The sequence below is a fragment of the Sus scrofa genome, chromosome 13, assembly GCF_054392235.1.
Source record: "Sus scrofa isolate SSC_HxYL_T2T_F1_AM1 chromosome 13, Sscrofa_HxYL_maternal_Yorkshire_Landrace_v2.0, whole genome shotgun sequence".
Taxonomy (NCBI): domain Eukaryota; kingdom Metazoa; phylum Chordata; class Mammalia; order Artiodactyla; family Suidae; genus Sus; species Sus scrofa.
In genome coordinates this window covers 76,459,014-76,479,370 of record NC_139395.1, presented here as the reverse complement: position 1 = coordinate 76,479,370, position 20,357 = coordinate 76,459,014, and the positions used below count along the sequence as shown (strand labels likewise).

The 20,357-nt window shown below is 35.8% G+C and overlaps 1 protein-coding gene across 1 annotated transcript in view; it reads right to left on the bottom strand.

Annotated features, from left to right (window-relative positions):
• Window positions 1-20,357, bottom strand: part of ARL8B (ADP ribosylation factor like GTPase 8B) — a 56,150-nt gene that overhangs the window by 8,728 nt on the left and 27,065 nt on the right. The window contains 5 exon segments of the mRNA NM_001252214.1: window positions 108-178; window positions 465-532; window positions 3,512-3,605; window positions 4,222-4,295; window positions 6,209-6,289. Of these exon segments, the coding sequence (NP_001239143.1) occupies window positions 108-178; window positions 465-532; window positions 3,512-3,605; window positions 4,222-4,295; window positions 6,209-6,289 (388 nt within the window).

Here is a 20,357-nt window from a genome sequence, read left to right as displayed (position 1 = left end):
GAAAGCAACAGTACTTTATAAAGGAAATCACTTAAACAGAACTGGTGATAATACACAGTAAGAAGCATGAGACACTCCCTCTTCCACAAACACTAGTCATTTCTTACCTATATTATCCTTTTCTTTGCAGGAAATTGAATAGCAGCAAATTTCTCTATCCTGAATAGCAGACAGATTCCTATAAGAAGCAGAATTAAGAAAATAAGTCTGTGCCCAAAACAACTGTCATTTTATTACTCTTTTCTCAATTTTACTCGATTTTTAAATTACAATACTTAAGAAATTATTTTATTTCCACTAAAATTTTACTTTGAGTTCACTTTGAAAGTATGTCAAGTTATCTACCCCAAAATATGGCTATGATCATTACTTAACAATGCACCAGTGCTAAACAAAGCAGGGGGCAAAAGAGTATAATTTAGAACCAATTTTTTTTTAAACCACTGTTCATTCTTAAGACATACATTTTTTCAATTAGCTGTTTCTCATCCAAGGCATTAGGAAGATCTCTCTTATTTCCAAGTACTAGCACCTTTAAAAAGAAAAGATATTAAAAACAAACTTTCATGTAAGACAGTATCACAGAAGCATATCATTATTCATATCTGTAGACATTAAAAATAGGATGTTACCTTATGCAATAATACTGAAGCATATTTATGTGACTGGTGGCCTATCTCATTCATTTAATCATTGCAACTAGCATTTACTTTAACTTCTACTGTGCAGATATCTTTAATTCAATACATGGCTACCAACTTCTATTTAAAATACTCTAAGTCTATGGCATGCATTCTGCTATCTCTTAATAAATCTTTACCAAAATTTGAATATGATCTCAACAGCCAAGGATAGAGGAATGATTTTCAAACATTTTTATCTGTTAGTCACTAATTTAACTGTGAACATGTAAATAAACTTTTAAAGTTCTACATCCATCCTATAAAATACCAGGTATAAATATTCTAAGACAATGGCTAAGTCTGGAAATCAGGATAAATACAGCAGCCATGAACTCTGAGAATAAATGCTGCCACCTGATTGCCAGATGTGCTCTGAGAGGAGAGGAAAGCAGAGATGGGCTTACCAATCACCATTCTATCTTTCCCAGGTATATCTTTTCTGTCTTATAAAAAGCAAAAATATGAGTACCTACAATGTACTTGATAACATCCTTACTTGGAGTCGATGTTTTCTAGGAACTTGTATCTTGGACCAATCCTAACAAAGTGCATGTCATGTCTACTTTGTCATCTTGCCAACACTTCTTGACAAACATTGGTCAAATTTATTTCTTTCAATTAATACAAGACCCCACCCCTGACTACAGACACTGTCACTAATTCTACTCATAGGCCCAAGACTCTAATTTCACATAAAGGAGACAGAGCCACCAAGGACAGAGACACAGAAAGCCCAGGGTGCTGGAGGCTCTCAGGGAATGCTAAACCAAAGGGAGTCGAGAGCCAGAAGCCGAATCTCATCACCTTGGGTCAGCCCGTCCTCCCTTCCCCAACTCCTTTACTCCCCTCCACAAGTAATTAAGTCACTCCAGGTTCTCAAGCTGGACATGTCTGAGTTTTTAAAAATACATCATGGTCATGTGAAATCAGCTGTCAGTTTTGGGTTTGGCTGGTATCTTAGCCCTCTTTCTACATTTAAGAAATCTCCCAACTTAAGAACTTGTATTGCAATAAGGCTACTTGCTTCTGCAGACAACTTCTTTTGCAGCTTTCCTCTCAGCTAGAGAAGGGACAATAAGATCCATCAACACTCAATGCAGAGCCAATACTGCAAGAAAGCAGGGATGGAGAACCCATTCTGATAAGGAAGGGGCATCAACTAAATGACCTTCCAATCAGAGCAATTGGGTCTGATGTTCAGAAATCACACGGGGTCACAAGACTTACTCTATGGTGTAAGTCTGGATGTGGTCTTAGCAGTGGCTTAGCTTCCCCTATTTTCTGAACATGGTGAAGGACAGCCTTCTCAGACACTCTGTGAGCTAGCCAATATCCTCTCAGTGAATTCCTTTCTACTGAAATTAGCTTTCTGTTGCTTGCAACTAAGAACTCCTATGGTGACAAAGATAAGAATGATTTTTTTTTTTTCTTTTTCTTTTTAGGACCACGACTGCAGCATATGGAAGCTCCTGGGCTAGCGGTTGAACAGGAGCTGCAGCTGCGGCCTACACCAGAGTATGTGGAAACGTCGGATCCTTAACCCACTGAGGGAGGCCAGGGGTCATACCCCTACCCCCATGGATAGTAGTCAGATTCTCAACTCACTGAGCCATAACAGGAATGACAAGAATTATTTTTTAACTGATGGTATACAGAACTGGTTTTTAATATAGAAGAAAAAGGCTTTGAAGTCAAAAAGACATGGATTCAAAATCTTCCTATGCAACAAACTACGACCATGCGGTCATAAGTGATTAACAACCATTCAATACGTTGTAGGGATTAACTGAGATAAAATACCTCAAGTATCTGACACTCAAGAACTTGTCATGAGGGTAAAGGCTGGACTTTCTCCAGCATTATTAGCTCAACAAATGAAACCACCTTCTATCTAACTATATGAGCAAGGAACTAAGAATTACTCTTTACATCTTCCCTTCTATTACATTACCAAGTCTGGTGGACTATCTTCCTAAATATCCTTTAAATCAGTTGCCTTCTCACAGTCTTGTCTACAACCACTCCAATCCATGGTACCCTATTTTGCCAGGACAACTTCAACAGCTTCCTAAAACTGTCCTCTTTATAGTCTCCTTTCAATTCATCCTTAAACTGAAACCAGAATGATTTAAATAATAAATGGATCATTTAAAACACTATAATGGATTCCCACACAGTCGTGCCCAGAACAGTGTCCTCTACTTCCCAGCTCCCATGGGCTGGTCATGTCTCCCCCTCCCCGCCTCCCCACTGTTGCCCTGTGCTCCAGAGACTGGCCTCCTCTCGGTGCCCTACTTCCTCTACCAAATACCCTTTGTCTGCAACTCTCTTCTCTTCCAACTGTCACATCCCTCACATGCCTACATATCCCTCACATCTCAGCTCAAGCAGTACTTCCTCAGAGAATTCTTCCTTCTTCCCTCAAACCTGAACAGTTTCCCTTCTAACTTAGAAGTCCAAGAGCTCCTTGAACCTTTAGTTCATAGTACTTATCAGAGTTGTATTATTCAAGTGATTTCACATCATCTACCTAGTTTCCTACCAAACTATAAGCTCCATAATGTCAGGAAGTGTGTTTCTATTCATTGCGGTTCATTACTATTTCCGCAGGACTGAGCACTGCTCCTACTATACACAGTTTAATAAATAGTTGGTTAAGAAATTAATGAATAGCACACTGCCCAGTATATGACAGATACTCAGTAAATATAAGCATTCCAGATTTTAGAACAGAAGACATTTTACTCATTTCAAACATAAGTGTATAATTATAATAAAATTACTATTATAATCATGTAATATAAAATTAACTAGTACTCCATACTTACTGGAATTCCTTGTAACTGTGGTTTATCTAGAAGATTATGTAGTTCATTTCGAGAAGCTTCTATCTTTTCACGATCTGCAGCATCTATCATGTAACTTTTAAAAAAGGGATTTGAGTATGCCTCCTGCACATTCTTTAATGATTACAATTAATAGATTTTTAATTTTCCTAATAATTTACACTACTGAAACTATTCATACAAATCAAGTCCTCTATTTAAAAAGGCTTAGCACCCCAAAATACTTTTTAAAAGACTGTTCTAAATAAATAAACTACTATATATAAAATTAGATAAGCAACAAGGATATACTGTATACCAAAGGGAATTATACCCATTATCTTGTAATAACTGAGAATATAATCTGCTAAAACACTGAATCACTACGCTATATACCTGAAACGCAATACTGTAAATCAAATATACTTCAATAAAATAACCAGATAGACAGGCAAAGTGTTCTTAGGGGGCTAATACATGAAAATAAAACATTTATAATTCCTTAGCTCTTAACTGTAGAAACAAAAAAACAGAAATAAAGCTCTCAATCTATGATTATATTTTTAAAGTCTTATGTTAATGGGATTATACTAAAAAAGACTGTTATGCCTGCAATAAAAAATTGAGCCTTTAAAAGTATGAAAAACAACTTTTCCCCTCAAAACCCCAACTGACTGCAAGGGGGGAGGAGGTAGGGGGCAGAAGTGGCTTACACAATAGCGTTGACTCCTCTGCAGTACCGTTCCCACATGCTCCGGAAGCGGGGTTGTCCTCCTATGTCCCAAATCTTCAAATCAAAATAGATAACTCTTAATAAAGATATTTCAAATAATACACTGAAGACAAAAGTAGCAGAAGGTGGAGGGGAAAGATCAAGCAGACATGCTTGTTTCCACAATGTTAGAGCCAAAATGCTCCTGAAAAACTTGAGCTCAAACAAGCTCTTAATTTGGAAGTTTCTGGGGCTACTTCTCAACTTGAACTTCATATTTAATCTGTTTACACTAGATCTATTAAGTGCTGCTTGAGCAAAGATTTAGTTTTTGTGTAGTACTTTCTTTGCCTGTTAACCAATAAACTCCCAATACTGAAAATATATTGTTTTAAGATAACACTCTTAAGAGTCTGCATAATCATGCATCATCCAGATTTGAATTTCAAAACAAGAAACAACAGTTCATCCAAAATCTATTAAAGTTTAATTGTCTAACTGGGTATATATTAATGTCTAATCATTTTTACTTATCTTGTATATAACAAAGAAAACATTTTTACCTAGGTGCTTTTCTTACATAAAATTATTTTATCTGCATGAAAGTGACTACCCACAATAATCTCACTATTATGTCTACACTGTAGGGCTATGTAAAAAGTCATGATATTTATCTTCAACAGGCTTCCAATTTAGCTACAGACACTGGGAACATGCATAAAGACACACACATGAAAAATTAAGCTTCATTAGATAATCTAATGAAAAAATTTAGTAAAGAGGCTCTGTGAGCCACAAAAATTGGGCAAAATGGCCATAAGGGCTTAGGCTATATATGTAAACTTCCATGAACTACAAAGCCTAATTAATTAATTAATTAATTAAACTGTAACCCCCTGGAGTTCTCGTTGTGGCTCAGTGGGACCCAACACTGTCTCAGTGAGGATATGGGTTTGATCCGTGGCCTCACGCGGTGGGTTTATAAGGATCCAGCATTGCCACAAGCTGCGGCATATGTCACAGATGTAGCTCAGATCTGGTGCTGCCATGGTTGTGGCATAGGCCTCAGGTGCAGCTCCAATTTGAACCCTAGCCCAGGAACTTCCATATGCTGCAGGTGTGACTGTAAAAAGAAAAACAAAATTTTTAATAATATAAAATATAAAAATAAAATATGGCCCCTGATAAACAGTCCAAGAGTCCACAATTCAAACCCATCAAACTTATTCTAGAAACAAAATCATGTTAAACTAGTTAATTTTTTCCTATTTTATATATATATATGTGTGTATATACACACACACATTTATATATTTTTAATCTGTCTTTTGTCTTTTTAGGGCCGTTCCCGCGGCATATGAAGTTTCCCAGGCTAGGGGTCGAATCGGAGCTACAGCTACTGGCCTACACCACAGCCACAGCAACACAGGATCCGAGCCACGTCTGCAACCTACACCACAGCTCATGGCAACACCAGATCCTTAACCTACTGAGTGAGACCAGGGATCGAACCCACAACCTCAAGGTTCCTAGTCAGATTCGTTTCCACTGCACCACGATGGGAATGCCCCTATTTTATATTTTTAATTTTAGAGCTTAGTAGTAAAGAAAGGGAGAACCAGGCTACTGTATTAGCTTCCACAAATATAATACTAAATAACTGATATTGTAAATATTTAATATGTTATTTCAATATAAAATATTATTCATGAAATAATGTATTATCACATTCCAAATACTCTAAAGATGGGATTTTCATTTCCTAGTTACACCTGAATCCCAATATTACTTCTGTCAATCCATATGCTAAGTTTTTTATGGGCACTTAACATTTCAACACCTAGAGAAAAAACTGATTTATACTGTTTTGGACCATGCTCATTATTAAGAACTGCCAATATTCATGTAAAAAGCAAAGAAATAAACAGAAAAATTCCTAGTTGTATATGCTAACAACTTAAACCAAATATGACAAGAAGCTGACGTACCTTTATTGTGACGTTACCTTTAGTTACTTTCCTCATGTTGAAGCCCACTGTGGGTATCATATCTTCACTGAACTGACCTGACTGAATCAAAGAAAACATATGAAGTTAGACTAATATTTATTAAAATATGTAACACTGCATAATTTTTACATTGACAATGCCTCTGTACCCATCTTACCAAATAATTACTTTTTTAGTAATGGTAACCATATGTCTTAAGGAAACACTCCTGGAGTTCCTGCTGTGGCAGAGAGGGTTAAGGATCTGACATTGTCTCTGTGGTGGTGAGGGTTAGATTCCTGGCCTGGAGTAGTGGGTTAAGGATCAAGCATTACCACAGCTGTGATGCAGATCAAAGCTGCAGTTAGGGCTCAATCCCTAGCCTGGGAACTTCTGCATACCACAGGTATAGCCAAAAAAATACAGAAAACACTCTTGACAGCCATAAGTCTTGAAGAGGTGCATAGTTTTTTTCACTCAAAGACATATTCTTCTATTAAAGGTATTTGTGAAACCAAGGTAGTTTTTTAATATATTTTTAAGCTTAAGAAATACCATACAGTTACATATGAGAATGTATTAATTCCCCTATCCATACATACAATTTTGCAAAGCAGAAGTAAATCAGAAATTCAAAGTTTTCCCCTTTTAGTATTTAAATTATTTTGATAATACTGTTAAAATTTACTGTTGCTTTTCTGAATTGGTCTTTTTTTTTTTTTTTTTTTTTTTTGCCATATCCACAGCATGTGGAATTTCCTGGGCCAGGAATAGAATTTGTGCCACAGCAGCAACCCAAGCCGCAGCAGTGATAATGCTGGATCCTTAACTTGCTAAGCCACAGAGGAACTCCTGAGTTGGTCTTTTAACAAGTCTTAAAAAATGTTTTTTTCATAAAAATGATCTTCCTTTTATACAATTGTTTCCTTCTTTATGACCTTCCTGTTTATAAACTAAAATTAAGTACCTTCTAATAGTATTTGTATTTTTAAATTTAAAATGTTTATCCAGCTTAATCTCTAGAATATATAAGCAACTTATACAACTCAACAGCAAAAAAGCCAATCAATCAATGGAAAAATGGGCAAAAGACCTGAATAGACTGTTCTCCAAGGAAGATATACTGATGGCCAGCAAACATGAAAAAATGCTCAAAATCGCTGATTAAAAGAGAAATGCAAATCAAAACTACCATGAGATACCACCTCACACCTGTCAGAATGGCCATCATTAATAAATCCACACATAACAAGTGATGGAGGGGCTGTGGAGAAAAGGGAACCCTCCTGAACTGTTGGTGGTAATGTAAACTGGTACAGCCACCATGGAGAACAGTTTGGAGATACCTTAGAAATCTATACATAGAACTTCCATATGAACCCGCAATCCCACTCTTGGGCATATATCCGGACAAAACCCTACTTAAAAGAGACACATGCACCCCGTATGTTCATTGCAGCACTATTCACAATAGCCAGGACATGGAAACAACCCAAATGTCCATCAACAGACGATTGGATTCGGAAGATGTGGTATACATACACAATGGAATACTACTCAGCCATAAAAAAGAATGACATAATGCCATTTGCAGCAACATGGATGGAACTAGAGAATCTCATCCTGAGTGAAATGAGCCAGAAAGACAAAGACAAATACCATATGATATCACTTATAACTGGAATCTAATATCCAGCACAAATGAACATCTCCACAGAAAAGAAAGTCATGGACTTGGAAAATAGACTTGCGGCTGCCTGATGGGAGAGGGAGAGAGTGGGAGGGATCGGGAGCTTGGGGTTATCAGACACAACTTAGAATAGATTTACAAGGAGATCCTGCTGAGTAGCATTGAGAACTATGTCTAGATACTCATATTGCAACAGAACAAAGGGTGGGGATAAAAATGTATACATATAAGGATAACTTGATCCCTTTGCTGTGCAGTGGGAATAAATAAAAATAAATAAAATGTTTATCCATCTAGAATATGATTATACAGCCTAAGGAAGTTCCTTTGTAAAAATGGACAACCTATAATCATCTCACTCCTCATTTAAAAATCCACATTTCCCTAACTAGTTTGATGTGATATGCCAAATTCTATATAGAGATAGTTGTGTATCTGAGTCCTCAATTGTTTTCCATTAATCCGTTTATTTCTAACGATGACTACATGAATTACTATAGTTTATCCTATGTATTATTCTATGTAGCAGATCAAGAATTTGGAATGTTCTGAAATGTAGTTCATTTCTCAAATTTAAAATGAACTTTAGAAATTAATAATTCTGTTAAAATACTGACTGCCCTTTATTTAACTCTTGATATTTTTTGATATTTAACCAACTCTCTCCATATAAGCACATGGTTTATCCACTCAAACATTTAAATCTTTTACATCTTTCAGTGAAGTATCATAATTCTCTAACAGGCCCTCCATCTTTCTTGCCATAGTCTTTATTTTGACTTCAATTAATGGGTCACAATTAATACTGATTTTATATATTTATATATCTATGTATTTTATTTACTGATCATTTATTTCTCAGTTCATCTGACTCTTATTTATTAGGTAAACAGCCCAGGATTATGAAATATATCAACTTGGGACAGGTTAAACAAAGGGGACTATTTTCATGGCCCTAACTAACACAGGTCAATTGTTAGGCTAGCCACACATTCATTCCAAAACTGTCTATACAACCTAACCACAATGAATTCCAATTTTACAAATTAATTTCCTCTACAAAGCCCCAAAAGTGTCCTGTTTCTTTTTACCTTCTTTTCAGTGGACTGATCTCAGAAAAAAATGTTAACACAACCAAATCACTACTTTATTCATACCTATGAGACATTATAATTCTCAGAACTTTCACACATATGATGTATATGTGAAAACCTAGTCATGATATCAAAACTACTCATGATACAATAAGAAAATATAACCTGACTAAAAAATGGGCAAAGGTAACAGCAAAGCCACGATCTGTGAAGGAAATAATAAGCTAACATTAAAAACTTCTGCTCTGCAAGAGACAATGTCAAGAGTTAGAAGACAAGCCATAGAGTAGGAGAAAACATCTGCAAAAGACAGACTCATTAAAGGACTGTCATCCAAAATATACAAAAAACACTTAAAACTCAACAATATGAAATGAATAGTCCAATTCAAATATGAGCCAAAGACAGTAACAGACATCTCACCAAAGAAGATATACAGACGGCAAAAAGCATGTGAAAAGATACTCCTCATCATGTGCCATGGAGAAATGCAAATTAAAACAATGAGATACCACTACACACCAATTTGAGGGCCCAAAACTGGTATTCTTGGATAACACCAAATGCTGGTAAGGATGTAAAACAAGAGGAACTCTCAGTCATTGCTGATAGGAACACAGAATGGTACGGCCCTTCTGGAAGACAGTTTGGCAGTTTTCTTAAAAAACTAAATATACTTTTACCATACAATCCATCAATCACACTCCTTGGCATTTACCCAAAAGACTTGAAAATATAAGTCCACACAAAAACCCACACATTAAATGCTTATAGAATCGTTACTTGAAATTGCTAAAACTGAAGGCAATCAAGATGTCCTTCAGCAAGTGAAAGGATAAACAGACTGTGGTACACTGAGACAATGTAATATTATTCAGCACTAAAAAGAAATCAGCTACCTAGCCACAAAAGACATAAAGGAATCTTAAATGCATAAAGGGAAGACTCAATCTGGAAAGATTACCTACTGTATGATTCCAACAATACGACATAACAAAAAAGTCAGAACTATGAGAACAACAAAAGGACCAGTGTTCAGGGATTGTAAAGGCAGAGAGGAATGAATAAGCAAAGCACAGAGGTTTTTTGGACAGTAAAAATAATGATGGATACCTTTCATTATACATTTATCCAAACCTAAAGAATGTACAACACACACAGAATACTGACTTTGGGTAATTATGATGCATCAAAGGTAATTATGATGCATCAATATAAGTGTATCAATTACAGCAAATGTACTGCTCTGGTATGAGATGGTGAAAACAGCTGAGGCTGTGAACATATGAGCTGGGGGTATGTGGGAAATCCCTGGTCCTTCCCTTCACCTATGCTGTGAACCTAAAACTGCTCTTAAGAGACTTGGCAAAATGAGAAGTTCCCATTGTGGCTCGGCAGAAACAAACCTGACTAGTATCCATGAATTTGAGGGTTCAAGCCCTGGCCTCACTCAGTGAGTTAAGGATCTGGCACTGCTGTGAGCTATGGCACAGGCCTGCCGCTGTAGCTCTGATTCAAATAAACATTTTTCCAAAGGGGAAGAATAGCTAAAAAGCACATGAAAAGATGCTCAATATTACTAATCATTAGGGAAATGCAAATCAAAACCACAAAAGATATTACCTCACATCCCTCAAAAAGGCAAGCAAAAAAGAAACCAAGTAACCCCCAAATCAAAACAAATGTTTGTGAGGATGTGGAGAAACTGGAATCTTGGAGCACTGCTGGTGGGAATGTAAAATGGTGCAAATGCTATGGAAAACAATATTGTGGTTCCTCAAAAAATTAAATATACAACTACCACATGATCCAGCAATTCCAGTTCTGAGTATAAACGCAACAGAACTGAAAGCAGGAACCTGAAGAAAGATTTGTACAACCATGTTCACTGGAGCCCTGTTCATAGCCAAAAGGTAGGAAGCAACCTTAGTGTCCATATGCAGATGAATAAAGTGTAGTCCATTGCTACAATGTAATATCATTCAGCCTTAAAAACCTTATTCATGCTACAACAGGGATGAACCTTGAGGACATTATGTGCTAAGTGAAATAAGCCAGTCACAGAAAAGACAAATACTTAATGAATCTACTCATACGAGAAACCTAAATTCATAAAGATAGAAAGTTGAATGGTAGATGCCAGAGGCTAGAGAAAGTGGGAAATAATAGGTAGTTATTGCCTAGTGGGTATGGAACTTCAGTTTGGGAATATAAAAGATTCTAAAGATGGATGGCGGTGATGGTTAAAGATGTAAATATAACTTAATAGTACTGAACTGTACACTTAAAAATAGTTAAGATGGTAAATTTTATGTTTTGTATATTTCACAATTAAAAAAAAAAACTAGTATGATGTAAAGGGAGGCAACTATCACTACCATTTTATAGAACAAGAAATATATTTCCAGGGTCACATAGCTCAAGAGTGGTTGATTACATTTTTCCTAAAGACTGCCATTGTGAATTACATTAGGTTTTAAATAACATCAGAGAAGAAGTCTGTATAAGATAATGCCTCATTTATTTGGTACCATTAGGAAAAGGTGTTATACATAAAGAAGTAGCCAAAATCACAGCTCAAGTTTTTAGGTACCAAACCTTTTAACATAGCTTGCACAGAAAGCTTTCTAAAATGCAATACATACTTGGCTAACTTCTCACAATCCAAGGAACATGATTTAATGTGTTCTTGGTGTTTGGGGGTTATTTTATCAATTGTAAAACAAGAAAACTAAAAACCCTTAGAGGCCCTTCTGGTAGTAAAATTTTATGATTATGATCATCAGTTATAGCACCACCCCATAATAAGGTGAAGTAGGGGCTGCAGTATACCTAGCTGCCCCTGAACTTTCAATTAATATTTATTAGCTCTGATGAATAGATTTTGTGGTATAACAATTTTATAGACTTGGAAGCATTTTCTACTTTTTTCTTGGTGTCAGTCAAATCTTAATTGTCACTTCTCAAAGCTTGTATTGAATGACTAAACCACTCAGTTGGCAGTTATACTCTGAATAACACAATTTATTTCTATGCTATCAAAATAACACTAAACAGACTAATAATTTAAGAAATAATGAGATGATTTAAAAATATTACTTAACTGTGTATCATGAATTTTATTTTAACAAACACCTAAATAACATGAAGCACTGTTCTAAGCACTTAATAAAATATTAATCAATATTAACTTAATCCTTAAAACAACTCTATCAAGTAGATAGTGCTATCCTTATTTTTCAGATGAGAAAAACCAAGCTGGAGACAGATTAAGTCATTTGCCCAAAGTCAAAACCACAAGCAAGTATCACCTTACACCAGTCAGAATGGGACACCAATGAGTCTACAAACAATCAATGCAGGAGAGGATGTGGAGAAAAGGGAATTCTGCTACACCACTGGTAGGAATGTACATTGCTACAACCACTATGGAAAACAGTAGGGAGGTTCCTTAAAAAAACTAAAAATAGCACTATAATATGATCCAGTAATCCCACCCTGTGCATATATCCAGAGAAAATCATAATTCAAAAAGACACATGTACCCCAATGTTCACTGCAGCACTATTTACAATAGCCAAGACATAAAAGCAACCTAAATGCCTGTAGACAAAGAACTGGATAAAGAAGGTGTGGTACACATATTTGCTAGACTTTGATTACTTCCAGTGCTTTTACATAGCCTTTTAAATATTTTGTCCAGAATTTATAGCCATTACCTGTCAGAGATGAGCTTTTACAGGGTATTCTGTCATTATTGGATGTGGAACTTTCTGACCACATAAAATTTAGAAAATCCCTATGGACAAAATTAAAAGACTAACATTAAATTGGAAAAAATATATTTACCATGCCCATGACAGATAAAGAGTTAATTTCCAGCTCTTAAAAATTGTTAAGAAAAAGACAAAGCATCCAATAGAAAAATGTTCCCAAGATATGAATAGGCCCAGAGAACAGTAAACCCAAATGGCCAATAAACATATGGCTGAACCTTCTAATACTCAGGGAAATGCAAACTAAAGCAAATTCTCACCCATCAGATTGGCAAAAATTCAAAAGAATGTTAACACCTACTACTGATGGGAGTGAAAGGAAAAGTATATTTTCATATATAACTGGTGGAAAGGGAATTGATATTGTCTTTTTGGGAAGCAATCTTTTAAAAAATCTATTTGAGAAGAAGGTGTGGTACACATATACAATGGGATATTAGCCATAAAAAAGAATGAAATAATGGGCCACTGACAGCAACAAGATAGACCTAGAAATTATCAAACTAAATGAATTAAGTCAGACAGACATTGTAAGATATGAACACCTATATGCAGAATCTTAAAAAAAGATACAAATGAATTTACTTACAAACAGACTCACAGACTTCAAAAACAGACCATTTCCAAAGGGTACAGGCAGTGTGGGGCGAGGGATAAATTGGCATATGCATAAAATGGGGATCTGTTGTATACCACAGGGAACTCTATCCAATATTCCATAATAACCTATGTGGGAAAAGGATTTTAAAAAAATGGTTATGTGTAAAACTGAGTCACTGTGTTGTATAGCAGAAATTATCACAACATTGTAAATCAATTATACTTCAGTAAAATTTAAAAAATATAGAAAATAAACAATTTTAAAAATAAAGTTAAAAAATTATGACTTTGTTTTATTCATAAGCCCCTCACTTTAAAATATACTTAGGAAAAAATAAATAAATAAAATAAAATATACTTAGGAGTTCCCACTTTGGCACAACAGGATCACTGGTGTCTTGGGAGCACTAAGACTCGGGTTTGATCCCTGGTCAGGCATGGTAGGTTAAGGATCTGATGTTGCCGCAGCTACGGCTTAGGTGGCAAATTGCAACTTGGAACTAATCCCTGGCCCTGGAACTCCATATGCTACAGGGCAGCCAAAAAAGAAATAAAGATAAGGAGTTCCCTTTGTGGCGCAGTGGTTAACGAATCCGACTAGGAACCATGAGGTCCCTGGCCTTGCTTAGTGGGTTAAGGATCCGGCATTGCCGTGAGCTGTGGTGTAGGTTGCAGACGCAGCTCGGATCCCGAGTTGCTGTGGCTCTGGCATAGGCCGGTGGTTACAGCTCTGATTCGACCCCTAGCCTGGGAACCTCCATATGTCATGGGAAGCAGCCCTAGAAAAGACAAAAAGACAAAAAAAAAAAAAAAAAAAAAAGAAAGATAAAATATACTTAAGGAAGAGATGTATGTCTAAAACAGAAAAATGTGGCTCTTTTTTATAAAAAAATTCATTAGTATGCCAAAGGCCCAGACCTTGTCCCATAATGTTCTATTAATGTCAACTCCAGCACATAGAGCTTACCCACATTTATAACTGCAGGTCCTAAAATGAGGCAACTAGAAAAGGGGAAATAAAGAGAAGGACCAAGGTTAAAAATTAATACCAAGAAGGCAGAAAACATGAGGCAGTGGATCTGTTAATAGTGAAAGGACACTTCACCAACCACACTCTAAGACACTAAGAATGGAAAAGGGGTCTATTCTTTGTAAATAGGTTAATGTATAGAGATGTACCATGGGTGCACTGATGGCTTATATACCATAACTGACACTAGTGAGAACACAGTGAAATACTCATACATTTCAGTGCTTTAAAGTAGAGAGGTTCCAAATGGATTAGATTAAATTTTACAATTGTTCTTTTAAATGATGAATTGCAGAAATCAAGCTATTGACAACATGGCAGAAGATGCTTCTCTTCAATCTGGTAGCAGTCCAATCCAGTATAATAAACTTTAAACACAAGTGGAAGAATACCTGCTCTGACAAATGTCTCAATGTTTTTTCTCTAAGAATCTTTATTATTTAAGGCTTTAGTTATCTAAGCTACTCTGTAAAGAAAGAATAAATAAGGAGCACAAAACAAAAGCCTTATAATAAATTTCTCCTCTCAACCAGAACTACTTTTACATGCTTAATGGAGTGGTCTTTATTTTAAACACATACTATGACTCAACTATTTAATTGCCAAAATTTACACATTTGACAAGTGAGAAGATATGGCCAATTAATATACAAGTTAGTTATTTTTTTCCAAGAACTTTTAATTCAAGTGGAAAATTGTTATTCCCAACACTCATTTTTCTAATCTGCAGCATTATTATGCTTCTTATATTTCACTGATATGTGGAATCACTAATAATATTACTCATATTTCAACTTAACAGTAAAAAAAAAAAGAATGGCAATCTATTTTTTGCTGAAGTTATTAAGACAGAGCTGAGGGGAAATTTTGATGAGCAGTAGGATATTTCCATGGCCTTAAAGCATACCCTCACAAACCACTCATCAGTTGCACAGGGAAAAACAAGTAATTATACAGTGGAGAATTCAGACAACACCTTGACTTCATATGGACTTCTCAGATGGACTTCATGTGCCTACAGAAGTGTTACCATGAGAAGGATACAATACCCCTTTTGCAGTATTTCAGTTGAGAATGCATAAACTAAATCTAATCATGAAGAAACAGACACTCAAAACAGAGGAACATTCTGTTCCTTGTGAGAGAGCGAAGTAATTTTTCAAAGATGCCAATGTCATAAGATCCAGGCCATAAAAATGTTTCAGACTAGACTGAGGGGAGCTGAAAAGACATGACAACTAAATTCAGTACCTGACCCTAGAATTGATCTTGCACTGGAAGGCAAAAACACTATGAACAACATCATTAGGTCAAATGACAAAACTGGAAGAGATAAAATCTGTGAAGTATCATTTTTTAAAATAATAAAGTGGGTAACTATTTTTTTAGTCATGCTAGTGGATACTTCTAAGCTTAGAAAATATAAACTTAAGTACTGAGGAATAAGAGCCACGGTGCATGGATCTTACAGAAAGGTGACACACACAGCATATGAATGATAAAGCAAAATATTTGACCTCAATAAAAAGCATACAAATGTTTTTTGGAATTCTTTTATTTCTGCAGCTTTTCTGTAAATTTGAAATTATTTCCAAATAAAAGATTTTTAATTTAATGATCACATTATCATCTTCATGTATTATTATATCTAGGACATATCTAGAACTAGAAGATAAATTACTTACTACAATAACAGTGAAATTCTTGGTAACATTCAATCATAAGGAATTAAGACCACTAGTTCAGGAAAAAGTCATTGCTAATCTTGTTTTGTTCTTTAATATTCTAAAAGGATACTAACTTACAAATGTCTTCTAATAGAAAAATCCATGTTTTATAGTTTTGGTATAAGGAAAAAGTCTCTGGGCTTTAAAACTGACATTTTAAAATCTACCCCAATGTTTCAATGTTTACTTATAAGCTGGGAAATAAACATAGTGTGCTCCTTCCAAGTCTAAGTAAATTCCTCTTAGTTTTGAGGAAAACTATCCCACTTGACACATTTTCTTATTTTCTAAGTAATTCATACAGAGGTTACCACTCTGAACACATACATCATATCTGAGGATATTTCTCTGATGAAGTCTTTTTAAAGGGCTAGAAAAAAATAGATTCACTCACTAACACCAATATTTCAAGGATCCTATGTTCATTTCCTCCCTATTTTAGAACATTTTGGATAATTTTTCCTTAAATAATTTCCCAAAAGACAATAATACATTCTTAGTTTTAAGTGCACATCCAAAGTTACTCCCAACTACAGACATAATTCCTTCCCACAGGATGTCAGTTTAAAAGCACATAATTCAGCAGTTCTCTTGTGGCACAGCAGGTTAAGAATCTGGCTTCATCACTGTAGCAGCTCAAGTTCAATTCCCCAGCCTGGGGACTTTCAGATGCTGCAGACACAGCAAACAAAACAAAGCAAAATAGCATAAGATTCATTTGAGAAGTAAATCTTATTAACCAAAGAGTAACATCTCTCAAAATCCCAGTGGATTTTTGTGTTTGCTGTTTGTTTTAAGAAGGAGAGATTATCTTCAGTCTTTACCATATAGAATTAAGCAGCATGCAGTATTTTTTTAATTTCAGGTTCCTAAGGGACATAATTACTTAATGCTTCTCATCTCTGAATCGCCTAAATTCTCAAAATAGGCCTTCATTCCAAATAAACTAAACTCAAAAGTTATTCTTCTGAAGCAAATCGAGTAATAAAAACTTTCTGCAAAATCATTAATTTCCAAGACTATCCTTCAAAAAATGACATAATTTGCAACAACACTGATTCATAAAACTTCTAACTCTTCAAAAAAACACTAGCCAAAAAGATTAAGGTATCCTGAGATTCTGGCATGAACAGGTCCCCTATATAGACTGTGGTCTATGCCAACATTTCCCATGTGGTCGGCCAACTCAGACTGGTGATAGCTTCCACCTGGGCAATGGTGCTATGAATGATGTGCTCTTCTTTCATCTGTGTTGTCTACACAGATGAGGGGGAAGTGGTTGTAGCTCTCACACTAGGCATTTATGAATTCTGGTCTAGATGTTCTAATGTAGGAAGGCCAATTATAACAGCCTGCCTCACAGATGATCCAATCACAATAGCAGATATAGATAAAGAATTTGTGTTATACTGATTCACAAACACCTATTACTATTCACTCCCTCCTTGGCGGACTTATCAACCCACAAAGCTACTCTGTCTCTGCCTTTGTTCATTATTCACTCATGATTTAATAACAAAGGGGAGGAAAAGACAAAAAAATGAGGAAACAAATACAAAAAAGTATCACACAATGAACATAGGCTATAGATGAGGCAGCAGAGCATGAATGGGTATCTGAGGAAGGCTGAAGTAGTGACATTTAAGCCTCCAGACCCACTTAGACCCGTAACATGTAATATTTAACCCTTAACTGCTCGGCTGGCCTTCGCAAACCACTCAAGAATTGCCTCTCTGCCCTCAGAGACACTCTTGATCTCCTTGTAGCCTGAGGACCACTCCTGAACTTTGAGGCATCTAGTAAGGCCAAGTCTCCAGTTTTTAAGACAGAAATTGCCAGTTTTGTTTTATGTTAAATTTATGGTAATTTGGCAATCAGTTTGGCCTTGGGATGGACTTGGGGTACATAGTTTCTTTTTCAAGTAAACTATTGGTAGGTTTTATTTATACATTCCAAACAGTTGTAACATGAATTAAATATTTTTAAGAGGCAACACTAAAACTAGATGAAAGACATTATGTTTTCTTTGACATTAAGCTATAAAAACTAAATATAACAGATAAGAATTCTCTATATAAGAACTTTTTACAAAGCAAAATAGCATAGGGAAATCTCTACTAATTAAATTCCTTTCATTCTATTTCAACTCATTTCAAACAACTAATTAATCCCTACTACCTAATACCAATAGAGCCACTATGCTGCAATCTCTTCTACAAAGATTACTCTTGAGGATTAAAATGTTCTCAAACCCACGATTTCAATTAAGAGTCTGAAAACTCTCATTCTTGGTAACCTCTATTCTTGAAGAAAATTCACTTCTAAAGGTCTCTAATGACTATTTTGTATGTTCACTGTTTCATTCTTATCTGTAATATTCAGTTTCATTCATTATTTGTATGTTACTAAGTTTCACTTTAGCAATGGTTTTACTAAATCTATACCCAAAGAACAGAAGAAGAAAATTAGACTTGCTTGTTGGTAGACCATTTGCTAGTGAGCATCCCTGGGCAACCAAACTACAGTGCAGCATTTTCACTAAGAAATTCTGATGATGCAGTAACAATGTAAAAAAGAGCCCCCAAAGAAATCGGTGCTGGAGAGCTTCAGCAAGTATAGCATTTGCTAATTTGTCAAGTCATTAACGTCTGCATGTATTCCCTGTGAACATCAAGAGTCCACTATGGTCTATAATAAACACCCACATCTTCATATAAAAAGACTACTAATCTTCACTGTAGGACAAAGCAGCTTCTATAGTCAAAGCATGAGGGTGGTGGAATTAGCATAAAAGCCACATTTTCCAGCCTTGATGCTATTATACTGGTTGGTCTCTAGACATTTCAATTACTTTTTTATTTTCACTTTCTTTGTAACAAATACCTTTTCATAAAGAAGTGACAAGAGGAGTTCCTGTCGTTGCTCAGTGGTTAACGAATCCAACTAGGAACCACGAGGTTGAGGGTTTGATCCCTGGCCTTGGTCAATGGGTTAGGGATCCGGCATTGCCGTGAGCTGTGGTGTAGGTTGCAGACGCGGCTCGGATCCCGCATTGCTGTGGCATAGGCCAGCAGCTACAGCTCTGATTCAACCCCTAGCCTGGGAACCTCCATATGCCGCGGGAGAGGCCCAAGAAATAGCAAAAAGACCAAAAAAAAAAGTGACAAGAAAAACAAGTAAGAAGAATCCAAGCTGGAAAGGAAGAAGTAAAACTCATTTTCTGCAGATGACATGATATTACATATTAAAATTCCTAGAGGTTCCCATTGTGGCTCAGTGGGTTTAGAACCGAACTAGCATCCATGAGGATGTAGGTTCGATCCCTGGCCTCACTCTGTGGGTTAAAGGTCACAGATGTGGCTTGGATCTGGTGTTGCTGTGGCTGTGGCATAGGCCGGCTGCAGCTCCAATTCGACCCCTAGCCTGGGAACTTCCACATGCTGCAGGTTCGGCCCTGAAAAGAAGAAAAAAATCCTAAAGACAGCACCAAAAAAACTCATCAATTCAGTAAAGTTACAGAATACAAAGCTAATATACAGAGATGTTGTGTTTATATACACTAACAATGAACTATCAGAAAGAGAAAGCAAGAAAAAAATCCCATTTGTGACTGCATCAAAAAGAATAAAATATCTAGGAATAAACCTATCCTAAGGAGGTAAAAGACTTGTACTAGGAAAACTTAAAGACACTGATTAAACAAATGGAGGATACCTCAAATGAAATGACACACTGTGCTCCTGGACTGGAAGAATTAATATTGTTAAAACAAGCATACTACCCAAGGTAATCTACAGATTCTGTGCAATCTCTAACAATATATCAATGGCATTTTTCACATAGTTACAACAAATTAACTCTAAAATTAGTATAAAAACACAAAAGACTGAGTAACCAAAATAATCTTGAAATGAAGAATAATGTTGGAGCTATTTTACAAAGCTAGAGTAATCAAAACAGTATAGTACTGCATAAAAACAGACACATAAATTAATGGAGAGAATAACGTGTCCAGAAATGAAACCACACTTGAAACCAAGTTCCCCTAAAACCAAGTTCCCTTACCGTGTTTATGATTACTCTCTCTATGTAAAACTTTATTCCCTTTCTTGTCCCCTCTGACCTCAATCCTATGCTAAAAGAACACTAATCAACCAGAGCCAGATAACTAAAACTGCTATTGTTGATAACATCACTAATGTACTAAAACTGCTATTATAGATAGCATCATT